Source organism: Carcharhinus amblyrhynchos, chromosome 5 (assembly GCF_965287045.1).
Source record: "Carcharhinus amblyrhynchos chromosome 5, sCarAmb.v2.hapA, whole genome shotgun sequence".
NCBI lineage: Eukaryota > Metazoa > Chordata > Chondrichthyes > Carcharhiniformes > Carcharhinidae > Carcharhinus > Carcharhinus amblyrhynchos.
Window position 1 is genome coordinate 7892628 of NC_137328.1, and position 13214 is coordinate 7905841.

At 45.6% G+C, this 13214-nt stretch overlaps 1 protein-coding gene across 1 annotated transcript; it reads right to left on the reverse strand.

Annotated features, from left to right (window-relative positions):
• Positions 1–1722: 1722 nt before the first annotated feature.
• LOC145343391 (solute carrier family 46 member 2-like) lies at positions 1723–11208 on the reverse strand. The gene is made up of 4 exons (XM_080189611.1): positions 10027–11208; positions 7122–7205; positions 5137–5293; positions 1723–2462 (listed from the first exon to the last, which is right to left on the reverse strand). The coding sequence occupies exons 1-4, from the start codon at positions 11144–11146 to the stop codon at positions 2285–2287; spliced, it is 1539 nt and encodes a 512-aa protein (XP_080045737.1). The 5' UTR covers positions 11147–11208; the 3' UTR covers positions 1723–2284.
• Between the last annotated feature and the right edge of the window lie 2006 nt (positions 11209–13214).

A 13214-nucleotide genomic window follows, 5' to 3' on the forward strand; every position in this document is an offset into this window, starting at 1 on the left:
GGATGGGTTGTAACGCTCTGTAATTCGTTCAGACTTTCCTCATTTTTCTCTCTGTGGTTAAAAATAAAAGCTCTAAAAAGTCCAGAAAAAACTGAGAACGCTGCCAATGACATTACTTACCAATAAAAGACAGGAATGTCCACTTCACAAAGGCCATGATTAGCATCCCAATGGAAAACGACAGCATTCCCATCACAATCAAGTCATTGTCCTTCAACCATCTGGAAAAAAACGACAACTGCGAGGAAGCTGGTGATGAAGATAGCGTACCCTGTGGCATTGCCATAACCGACCCAGACTGCATTCCAACGCAGCGGGTCCTTCAGGACAAATATGGACAGCACATCCAATACGCCGCTGAACCCCAGTTAATACAGAATCCCAGGTACAAAGAGCAATGCAATGGTGATTTCATCCATCGACCTGTCACCTCCAGGATTATCCTGAGTCCTGGTATCATTCCAGTTATCCAGTAACCTTGACCTTTCACTTTGACCTTCATCCCAAGTTGCATTTTTTAATTCTGGCTCATCAGTGTCCTGGTCATCATTTTCCTGATGTCCTTTGTCTAACAGGCTGCCCTATTCTTGAGATCCATTTTGTGTTTGGGTGATGGTTTTCGGCCCAAGATGCTACAAACTAAACTGAAAGTATAAAAAAAAACTGCAGAATATCAACCCAGCCTCTCTCGCCCTGTGAAATTTTGAAATGGACAAAGAGATGACCAGATGTGATATTCCCAATCATCCCACCTAGGTAAGTTCAACTCTGTTCAGTCTGATTGATCTGAGACCAGAGAATGGGGTCATTCTGGATTTGATTTGATTTATTATTGTCACATGTAATGATATTCAGTGAAAAGTATTGTTTCTTGTGCGTTATACAGACAAAACAGGCCGTTCATATAATACATGGTCATGGCTAGGATGTGGAGAAAGATCAGCTTAATATACAGTAGGTCCATTCAAAAGTCTGATGGCAGGAGGGAAGAAGCTGTTCTTGAATCAGTTGGTACGTGACCTCAGACTTCTATATCTTTTTCCCGACAGAAGAAGATGGAAGAGTGTATGTTTGTGGGATCCTTGATTATGCTGGCTGCTTTACCCAGGAAGCGGGAAGTGTAGATGGAGTAACTGGATAGGAGGCTGGATTGTGTGATGGACCGAGATACGTTCACCACCCTTTGTAGTTTCTTGCAGTCTTGGGCAGAACAGGAGCCCATACCAAGCTGTGATGCATCCGGAAAGGATGCTTTCTATGGTACATCTGTAAATGTTGGTGAGAGTCTTCATGGACATGCCAAATTTTCTTAGCCTCCTTAGAAAGTAGAGGCATTGTTGGGCTTTCTTAACTATAGCGTCTGTGTGGAGGGACCAGGACGGATTGTTGTTGATCTGGACATCAAAAAACCTGAATCATTCGACCATTTCTATTTAACCATTCGAGGAACTTGGATCAGTGGAGTTTGCAAATCATCGTAAATGATGAGGCAGAAGTAGACTTGACAAAGCTTCCTGGCCTCGTCCTGTGGAACATGAAGGTGTGGACTCTTCAGCAGAAACAGCCTGGGATCAGTGTCAGTGCCACCACAAGTTATGTTCAGGGGTCACCTAGAGTGGCAAATATAGCAGATGGCAAAAAAAACTGAATGAAATATTGACAAAACTACATAAGCAAATAAGCAGGCTTCAGCAGTTTGACTGAAAGGTCTAGCTTTATTGATGTACATCCACATTGAATCATACAGTGCAGAAGAGGCCCTGCGGCCCATTAAGTCTGCTCTAACGTGTAAAACACCTGATCTCCCACTTAATCCCATTTACTAGCAGTTGGCCCATAGCCCTGAATGTTACGACATGCCAAGTGATATACCAACTGTTTATAGAACCACAGAAACATGGAAGACAGGAGCAGGAAGAGGCCATTTGGCCCTTTGAGCCTGTTCCATCATTCTGAAATCAGGAGGGTAACAAATTAAATCAAATCTAGCCTGGCCTCTTGTATCTTAATGATTGGTGATTGTAAAATTTCACATAATTTCACCTAGTAACTGTTGCAGAAACACAGACTATCGCACATTATAGTGTGCATTTCATTTGGTATATGTCCTGTGAAAAATAAAGTACAATGAGGATGTACAGTCAGCCTCAGAGTATTCTCCTCTATCAGGTAATGTGAATCTTTAATTAAAAATGCAGGATTTTTATTCACACTGAGACACTATTCATTTTTGGAAAGTTAATTCGGAGTTGGAGTGGCAGAGGGTGTAAGGCTGATTGTCACCTCAGGTGCTGAATATACTTCCACTGGCCCTTCCTGAGATTAAATCATTTGGCTGTCTTTTCTTTGTGCTATAATAGTTTTGAGCTATGGGTCTGTTCCTTTTTTCACATCTCTTGTGTCTGGGTTTCACATCAGTATCCTGGAAATCTGGTGGATTAGACAATCTGCGTTCCACAAAGCTGCGAATGAAATAAAACATGTTACAAATCTATTGCTAATAGAATCATAGAAACCCTACAGTGCAGAAAGAGGCCCTTCAAGTCTGCACCGAACACAATCCCACCCAGGCCCTACCCCCATATCCCTACATATTATACCCACTAACCTACTCATCCCTGGACACTGAAGGGCAATTTCTTAGCATAGCCAATCAATCTAACCTGCACATCTTTGGACTGTGGGAGGAAACCAGAGCACCCGGAGGAAACCCACACAGACATAAGGAGAATGTAGTAACTCCTCATAGACAGTGACCCAAGCCAGGAATTGAACCCAGGACCCTGGAGCCGTGAAGCAGCAGTGCTAACCACTGTGCTACCGTGCCAACCAGGAGGAATGTGTTCCAATTTTTAATTCTGCTTTCACTCATCTCCTGTGCAGCGGAAAACCCCACAGCTGGCGGAATTTTAGAAATAGAAGAAGTTTGTCAAGTGGAAATTATACCCCTGGGACGTGTCCTGCATTTCACTTACATCTTGGGTGGCACAGTGGTTAGCACTGCTGCCTCACAGCGCCAGGAACCCAGGTTTGATTTCTGGCTTGTGTGGAGTTTGTACTTTCTCCCCATGTCTGCATGGGTTTCCTTCAGGTGCTCTGGTTTCCTCCCAAACTCCAAAGATGTCCAGGTTAGGTGGATTCTCGAGCTAAATTGCTGCTTAGTGTCCCAAGGTGTGCAGGTTAGGAGGATTAGAGGGGGTAAATATGTGGGGTTATGGGGAAAGGGCTTGGGTAAATTGCTGTGTTGGAGGGAGGATCAATGCAGACTCAATGGGCCGAATGGCCTCCTTCTGCACTGTAGGAATTCTAGGATTGATAAAGTTAATTTATTTGTCACAGGTAAGGCTTACATTAACACTGCAATGAAGTTGCTGTGGAATTCCACTAGTCACCACACTCTGGCATCTTTACACGGGCAGCATGCTCAGTGTAGGGTTGGAGGACCGATGGGCCTATTCCTGAGCTATAATTTTCTTTGTTCTTTGATCTATCCAACTGGGAGGAAACTGGAGCACCTGGACAAAACCCACACGGATATGGGGAGAATGTGCAGACTCCACACAGAGAGTGTGACCCAGGCTGGGAATCGAACCCAGGTCCCTGGCGCCGTGAGGCAGTGGTGATAACCACTGTGCCAGCGTGTTGGCCACCACAGATTGATCAGCGCTGATCTGCACTTCAACTCCATTTACCCATCTATCTGATCAATATCCCTTGATAACTTTACCTCATTCAAATGTCAGTTGACCCATCTTCAATATCTACAGCTTTTTGGAGGGATAGTTCTAGATTTCCGCTATCTGGATATCTATTTTCTAATCGAGATGGCAGCACATTGGCAGCAAGTATTATCTGCACCCTTCCTATCTGCCATCATTGGGGTTTAGGCTGTAATTCTCTTTAAAAAATTCAAACCTCTGCTATCTCTGACAATTAAAGGTAACCTTGCACACATTGTGTCACTTTTTTTGATACTTACCACAGCCCAAATTGAGTCAGAAACTGAGGTTAGATATCTTAAATCTTTCATGGGCGGAGGGTGTCCCTGGTTAGGCTAATGTTTATTGCCCCTCCCTAATTGCCCTTGAGAAAGTGGTGGTGAGTGGCCTTCTTGGATCGCTGCCATTCATGGGGTGTAGGTGCACCCACAGTGACGTTAACATAGAACATTACAGCGCAGTACAGGCCCTTCGGCCCTCGATGTTGCGCCGACCAGTGGAACCAATCTAATGACCCTCCAACCTAAACTATTCCCATGTTATCCATGGGAATACCCTTAAGGAAGGAGTTCCAGGATTTTGATCGCGAGACAGTGAAGGAACTGTGACATAGTTCCAGGATTGTGTTTTAGGATGGCGTGTGCCGATCCCACTCATCTCTTCGGCTGGGAGACTTGCAAGTAATCCGGAGTTGTGTTCTCACCAGGTATACCTGGTGCTGCCCCTGAATGTGAACTCTTCTGAAATTAGTGCGGATTCCCAGTGCGGGGGAAACCTACTCCAGAAAGAGTGTCTTCCGCAACTTGCCTTGCTTTCGTGACTTGCACTGCCTTTACACCCAAATTGGAGAATTTATCATTGAAATATACAGTGCAGAAGGAGGCTATTCAGCCCATTGATCCTGTACCTGCTTTTTGGTTCCAACTCCCCTGATCTTTCTTCAGAGCTCTCTATAGTTTTCCCTTTCAAGCATTTCCTCTTGTAAGTTACTTTTGAACCCGCTCCCACTCCCCTCTCAGGCGTTGCTTTCCAGATCACAATAACTTGCTGTGAAAAAGTTAAACCAAATCTGTGGCCTCCGTGTACATTTAAGGTTCTCAACCTCTTAGGCTGATTGGCGTAACAAATTGTCCCTAAATTATTCTCCCCTTAAATCTGGTTTCCAATGGGGGTACCATAAGCATAGACATGGGTCAAGGGAAAAGCACATTGTTAAAATGGCGGCGCAGGCTCGACGGGCCGAAGGGCCTGTTTCCCGTGCTGTGTTGTTCTTTGTTCTTTGTTTACCCCCCACAATTTTCCCTTATTCTTTTTGCATAATCCAATGGAATTGAAGTATCATCGTGGTACAACAACATGATCTACCTCAGTGCAAATTACAACAGCAGAATGTCAAATGTGACGTTAATTTGCTTACATCATGGGAATGATAGCCAGACAGCCGATAACTGAAGACAGATAAAAGCTGACAGAAGGATACTGGTCTTGCGTTGAGTTGTAAATATTGTGGAAGGCGAGTGAAGCACCAGATCCCGCCAGTGTTAGGAAAATCTGAAGTATCGCAAACTGTTTCCCTTAAAATAAGAATAAAGAACATAAGGCATAGGGTCAAGACTGGGTCACACATTCCCTCATCTGCTCCATTCAGTGACACCGTGGCGATGATCTACCTCAACTTTGTTTTCCAGCATCATTCCCGCCTCCCTCAATTCCCTTCCAACCCAAACGTTCTCATTCTCTGTCTTGAACCTACTTCGCAACTGAGCGTCAACAGCTTGCCAGGGGAGAGAATTTCAAAGATTTCCAACTCTTTGAGTGAAGAAATTTCCCATCGCCTCAGCCCAACCCTCTCATTCTGAGACTGTGACCCCTGGTTTCCCAGCACCTACCCATTTCAGCCCTACAGCGTTTTAGTGAGATCACCTCTCATTCTTCTAAACACCAGAAATTTACGGGAATCAGAGCGGGTGAGATCATAGAAAGGTCTGTTGGCCTCGGGTGGGATTTTCCGGTTTCAGGGCGAGCATGGCTGGAAAATCCCATCCTATAACGACATTCTACACAGTCTCCGATCGTAGGATATTTCTCAGCCCAGGAACGGGGAGGCTGTGGGATTGCCGCTGGACTAGTAATCCAGAGACCCAGGGCAATGACCGGGGGACACGGGTTTGAATCCCACCACGGCAGATGGTGAAATTTGAGTTCACGAAAGATCCGGGATTAAAAGTCTAACGATGGCCATGAAACCATTGCAAGTTACTGGAAAAACCCATCTGATTCAGTAATGTCCTTTAGGGAAGGAAATCTGCTGTCGTTACCTGGTCTGGCCTACATGTGACTCCAGACCCATGGCAGGGATGGGCAATAAATGCTGGCCCAACCAGCGATGCCCGCATCCACTGAACAAATAAAAAAATTTTTGTTTTGAAGAATCAATGTAGTAAATATCAAGAGAATCATTTCGGAGTCAAGTCCCACACAAGTATAATTTCAGGATGTTCAACTGAATGTTTTACTTCCCCCCACCCCCCCCTTTTCAAATTCGTAGCTACGCTGAGCATAGTTGTTTAAGAGCTACTTAGATAGGCACATGCGCGGGACGGAGATGGAGGGATATGGGAGACTGTTTCAAATAAGGTTCAGGAGCCTTGGGACGTTCCTGAGAATCAATTGATTCCTATGGACCTTCCAACATACTTTCTGGCTCACTTGTTTTACTTCTGAGCTTCTGGGGATTGCCTTGAATGTTTGTATAAGGATGTGCACGGTATTGATGTTTTTCTCTTTTAATCCACAGGCGCTTCAGTCCGCCTTGTTGTCCAACGAGGGGCATACACGCGATGGGTCGTACGAGGGCTGCTCTTGGATGTTTCGAGAGTAGCCTAGTGCTTCACGTCGTTGGTGTATGCTTAAACTGGACCAGATGCTGGGCAACACGACAGCTCAGTGACTATCACTGTTTGCTGTGCAGATACATGGATTTGGGCCGGTGTCTGCGGGAGTTTGCGCATTCTCCCCGTGCTTGCGTGGGTTTTCTCCGGGTGCTCCGGTTTCCTCCCACACCCCAAAGATGTGCTCTTAGGCTGATTGGTGTAACAAATTGTCCCGAAATTAGTCTTCCCTCAATGTGGAATGCCACAAGCATAGACAAGGGTCATGGGTGTAGAGGGGTCTCATAATGTTAAAATGGCGGCGCGGGCTCGTTAGGCCTGTTTCCCGTGCTGTGTTGTTCTTTGTTCTTTGTTCATATGTTCAGGAATACTTCACTGGTTACAGGAACCGTATAATGAATAAAAGCAGCATCACATCACACACAGAAATGAACTTGTATAAATGGGACTGAAACGCAACCGCAACACAAGCTGGTATCTTGCAAAGATTAGCAGTATCTGAGATACTAACCATATGAAGTGTCTTTTATCTGCTTAGATATCACAGATCGGATCGTAGGTAGTGGAATAAGGGCAAAAATCATCAGGGCTCGAGCTGCAAAATAAATAACAGGTTGAGGAGGAAATGGTGACTTCATCGACTGCACTAATCGTATCACTTTCGATATTATTTTCAAATGCTTTTATAAGACCATAAGACATAGGAGCAGAATGAGGCCACTCTGCCCATCGAGTCTGATCCACCATTCAATCATGGCTGATATTTTTTCTATCCCCATTTTCCTGCCTTTTCCCCATAATCCCTGATCTCCTTATTATTCAAGAACCTATCTATCTCTGTATTAAAGACACTCAATGACCTGGCCTCCACACCTTCTGTGGCAAAGAGTTCCATGGATTCACCACTCTCTGGCTGAAGAAATTCCTCCTCATCTCTGTTTTAAAGGATTGTCCCTTTAGCCTGAGGCTGTGCCCTCTGGTTCTAGTTTTTCCTACTAGTGGAAACATCCTCTCCACGTCCACTCTATCCAGGCCTCGCAGTATCCTGTAAGTTTCAATAAGATTCCCCCCTCATCCTTCTAAACTCCAGTGAGTACAGACTCAGAGTCCTCAACCGTTCCTCATACGACAAATTCTTCATTCCAGAGATCATTGTTGTGAGCCTCCTCTGGATCCTTTCCAAGGCCAGCACATCCTTCCTTAGATATGGGGCCCAAAATTGCTCATAATACTCCAAATGGGGTCTGACCAGAGCCTCATACAGCCTCAGAAGTACATCCCTGCTCTTGTATTCTAACCCTCTCGACATGAATGCTAACATTGCATTTGCCTTCCTAACTGCCAACTCAACCTGCACATTAATCTTAAGAGAATCTTGGAACAAGGGCTCCCTAGTCCCTTTGTGTTTCTGATTTTCTAAGCATTGCGCCATTTAGAAAATAATGTATAACCCATTCCTCCTTTCACCAACACATGAACAACATAAGATCAGACAACAAGAACTTAGAATCATAGAGTACCTACAGTGTGGAAAGAGGCTATTCAGCCCATCGAGTCAGCCTCTCTCTGACGGAGCATGTTACCCAGATCCTATCCCTGGAACCCCACATATTTACCCAGCTAATTCCCCCTAATCTATGCATCTTGAGATACAAGGGGCAACTTAACATGGCCGATCCACCTAACCCGCACATCTTTGGACTGTGGGAGGAACACAGACGGTGACTCAAGCCAGGAATCAAACCCAGATCCCTGGCGCCGTGAGGCAGCAGCACTAATCACTGTGCTTCTTAAAAAAAAATTATTAGTGTTACAAATAGGCTTACATAAACACTGTGAAAATCCCCTAGTTGCTACACTCTGGCATCTGTTCAGGTACACTGAGGGAGAATTTAACATGGCCAATCCACCTAACCAGCACGTCTTTCGAACTGTGGAAGGAAACCAGGGGACCCAGAGGAATCCCACACAGACACGGGGAGAAAGTGCAGACTCCGCACAGACAGTATCCCAAGCTGGGATTTGAATCCCTGGAGCTGTGAGCTATACCACATGCCATCCATTTCTGCATATATGTAGTGCCTTTAACATAAAAATGCAGACAAATATGGGTTAAAAGTATTGACAATACACATTGGAAGCAAGAATAGGGAAAGGAGATATACCTTAAATGACAAGATATTAAATAGAGTAGTGGATTTTGGTTTGCAGGTATGCAGATGATACAAATTGAAGTGTGGCACTACACATACATAAGGTCATTCATAGCGCAAAGAGAGTCTTTAGTTTCCATTGATATGTGGAATAGGAAGCCAAGGACAGGATGTTGAATTTGTACCAGACCTAAATTTGACCTCAATTAGAAGAATATAAAAGAATTGAGGGAAGTCCATGTAGATTTAACACAATGTCACCAGAAGTCACATATTACAGTAATGAGGAGAGACACCAGAAATTGTGTCTCTCAGACAAAGGGGGGCCTGGACAAATACATGAATAGGATGGGAATAGAGAGATATGGTCCCCGGAAGGGTAGGGGGTTTTAGATCAGACGGGCAGCATGGTTGGTGCAGGGTTGGAGGGCCGAAGGGCCTGTTCCTGTGCTGTAATTTTCTTTATTCTTTGAGTTGGAGTTTCACTCAACAGCACGGAGAAGGTCGGGGATGATTCAGAAGGGGACAACCCAGATGATGACACCCGGGGTTCTGTGTTCTATGAAGATTTACGATAAATAGTTCCAGATTCTTTCCACTGGGATGACACGGGGATGGTAGAATTGTGAGAAAATTCCAAAGTAAAGGTACAGTTATGACGATGTCATTATGCAGAGGATGACTGATAGAATCATAGAACCCTACAGCGCAGAAAGAGGCCCTTCAGCCCATCGAGTCTGCACCGAACACAATCCCACCCAGGCCCTACCCCCATATCCCTACATATTATACCCACTAATCCCTCTAACCTACGCATCCCTGGACACTAAGGGGCAATTTCTTAGCATGGCCAATCAACCTAACCCGCACATCTTTGGACTGTGGGAGGAAACCGGAGCACCCGGAGGAAACCCACGCAGACACGAGGAGAATGTGCAAACTCCACGCAGATGTGGAATTTGGTTCCAGAAACTGTTTTTGAAGCTGTGTTCCTTCAATCCTGTCATTGGAAATGAGATGCTTGAGAAAGAGGATTAGCGAAAGATGTAGGGAATGAGCAGGAGATTGTGATTCGTTGACTTAAACAGAAACTGGATGGGTTGTAACGCTCTGTAATTCTTTCAGACTTTCCTCATTTTTCTCCCTGCGGTTAAAAATAAAAGCTCCAAACACCATCCCAAAAACACGCATTGAAGAAAAGATTTGGACTCTCAGTGGTTTAGTCCAGAAAAAACTGAGAACGCTGCCAATGACGTTACTTACCAATAAAATACAGGAATGTCCACTTCACAAAGGCCATGATTAGCATCCCAATGGAAAACGACAGCATTCCCATCACAATCAAGTCATTGTCCTTCAACCATCTGGAAAAAACGACAACTCCGAGGAAGCTGGTGATGAAGATAGCGTACCCTGTGGCATTGCCATAACCAACCCAGACTGCATTCCAACTCAGCGGGTCCTTCAGGACAAATATGGACAGCACGTCCAATGCGCCGCTGAACCCCAGTTGATACAAAATCCCAGCTGTGAAGGGCAATGCAACAGTGATTTTATCCACCGACCTGTCACCTCCAGGATTATCCCGAGTCTGGTTACCCAGTAGCCTTGATCTCTCACTCTGACCTTCATCCCAAGTTGCATTTTCTGGCTGTATCTCATCAGTGGCTTGATCATTGTCTCTCTGCTGCTCTCCATCTAACAGGCTGCTATACCCCTGAGATCCACCCTGTGTTTGTCTGGGTGACGATTTTAGACCCCAGAAGCTGCAAGCAAAGCTGAAAAAGTAAAAAATAGAACTAATGAACATCATCCCAGCGCCCTGATCGTGTGAGATTTTGAAATAAATGAAGAGGTGACCGGATGCAATGCTTCCAATCATCGCAGACACACCACTGGCTAGTTTAACTCTGTTCAGTTGGATAGATCTCTTCTCTTCTGTGGAAGCTTCTGAGGCAAAAGCCATGAATCCAGCCCACAAAGCACTCGATCCCCCACTCAGGCCATTCATCAGAGCAGTGGCAAACATCACCTTCAAGGGCAGGTCAAACAGGATGACAAAGAGCGGCAGAGACCTGGACACCAGGTACCCCAGCAAGGGCACACAAATGGTGATCTTCCTGCACTTCTGATCTCCTAGTTTGCCCAGACAGTAGGTGGGCAACACGGAGGAAATCCTCAACAAGAGGTTGTAGATCATATAGAACCGAGAGATGGCTGCGTGCTGCTGGTCTTGGCTCTCAGATATCGTGGAGTTGGCGTAGGTGGAATTGGAGCGTTCGCGGACCAGCATCAACAGAGAGGTGTCAAAGACAGCGCCAGCGATCTGCTGCAAACAGACAACAATCTCAATGTGAGAGAACAGCTTTTGACACATCTCCATTCTCTTTGTCTCTGTTTATGGTAGATAAACAGAACAGCCAGAGAACAAGCCGGGCTTGAGGACGTCAGGGAGGATTCTTACTCACTATGACTCAATTCGATAAGGTTGCCTTATGCCTAACATGAACACAGAAGGACAGGACTTCCCCCTTCCTGACTGAAAATCAAGTTTCACTTGGTTGGTTGCCAGGATCAAGGCAATTCTTTGAACTTGGTCATATTTGCCTGTTGCAGTCAACAGCCCATTGGACTCGTCAAGCCAGTCTCTAGATCAGATTTGGAGACTGGAGCTGTTGATTTCCTTGTTGAAACACTTGATGAGATTGGGGGTGCGGGGTAGGGGATGGAAATGATGACCCGTCACCAAAGGAAAGAGAGGATTGATAGTTGGTGTCAGAGAAGTCTACATCTGCCGAGATATTTTAATCAGACCCGGCAGTGTTTACAATGGGATAAAGTCTTAACTTGTTGAAGACTGAAAATAAATGTAAATTTGATATGTTTCATGTGCGTGGAATGTGTGTTGGCATCCTTCCAGCTATGGGAGATGATGAGTACGCAGCAACAATCTCAACTGCAAGAAACTACTAAAGGTTGTGTGGCTAGCTCAACCCATCATGCAAACCAGCCTCCCAGCCATTGACTCTGTCTATACTTCCTGCTGCCTCGGAAAAGCTGCCAGCATAATTAAGGACCCCACACAACCTGGACATACGCTCTTCCAACTTGTTCCATCAGGGAAAAAGATACAAATTTTGAGGTCGCGTACCAACCGACTCAAGAACATCTTCTTCCCTGCTGCCATCAGACTTTTGAATGGACCTGCCTGATATAAAGTTGATCTTTCTCTACACCCTAGCTATGGCAGTAACACTACATTCTGCACTCCTCATTTCCTTCTTTATGAATAGTATGCTCTGTCTGTGTAGCACGCAGGAAACAATACTTTTCACTGTATGCTAATACGTGTGACAACAATAAATCAAATCAAATTATGAGGGCAAGTCTTCACTTGGCTTTGAAGGCCTATCTTTGGGAGAGATGTTCTGCCTATGAAGTAGCCAAACTGTAAATAGCGTGGATAAAAAATCCTGCAGATTCTGGAAATCAGAAATAGAAATGAGAAGGTGCAGGGCGAGATCAGCGGGTCTGGCAGCATCTGTGGACAGGGAAGCAGAGTTAATGTTCGGAGTCCATTCTGTCTCTTTGGTTGCTGTTTCCAGCGTTGGGACTTGTTGCCGAGCAGTTGTAGGCACTGGGCATCAAGGCAGTGCCAGCCAACAGGTGGTATCGCCATTTTAATTTGTTGCCAACTAGTTCTAGTCATCCTATTATAGAAGGGATAATACTAAACTAGAAAAAGTGCAGATTTACTAGAGGATTTTCACAGTAACTTCACTGCAGTGTTAATGTAAGCATACTTGTGGCACTAATAAATAAACTTAAAAATGAAAAGGTTAAACTCTCCTGTTCTTCTGTGGCTGTGGGATCTGGAGCTTCTAACTGGAGGAGAAGATGGACTTTAGTTCAGCGTCGCATTGGAATGACAGTACTCCTGACAGTGCAGCACTCTCTCAGTACTGACCCTCTGACAGTGCAGCACTCTCTCAGTACTGACCCTCTGACAGTGCAGCACTCCCTCAGTACTGACCCTCTGACAGTGCAGCACTCCCTCAGCACTGACCCTCTGGCAGTGCGGCATTCCTCAGTACTGACCCTCTGACAGTGCTGTACTCCCTCAGTACTGACCCTCAGACAGTGCAGCACTCCCTCAGCACTGACCCCCTGACAGTGCAGCACTCCCTCAGCACTGACCCTCTGACAGTGCAGCACTCCCTCAGTACTGACCCTCTGACAGTGCTGTACTCCCTCAGCACTGACCCTCTGACAGTGCAGCACTCCCTCAGCACTGACCCTCTGGCAGTGCGGCATTCCTCAGTACTGACCCTCTGACAGTGCTGTACTCCCTCAGTACTGACCCTCAGACAGTGCAGCACTCCCTCAGCACTGACCCCCTGACAGTGCAGCACTCCCTCAGCACTGACCCTCTGACAGTGCAGCACTCCCTC

What these genes read in the sequence shown, in the direction of transcription:
- LOC145343391 (XM_080189611.1), bottom strand. Translation starts at nt 11,146, where the DNA reads ATGGAGATGTGTCAAAAGCTGTTCTCTCACATTGAGATTGTTGTCTGT. An exon ending in GACATTCCTGTATTTTATTG is followed by an intron (nt 7,206 to 10,026) that starts GTAAGTAACGTC and finishes TTTATTTTGCAG; the next exon opens with CTCGAGCCCTGATGATTTTT. An exon ending in CTGGCTATCATTCCCATGAT is followed by an intron (nt 2,463 to 5,136) that starts GTAAGCAAATTA and finishes TTTCATTCGCAG; the next exon opens with CTTTGTGGAACGCAGATTGT.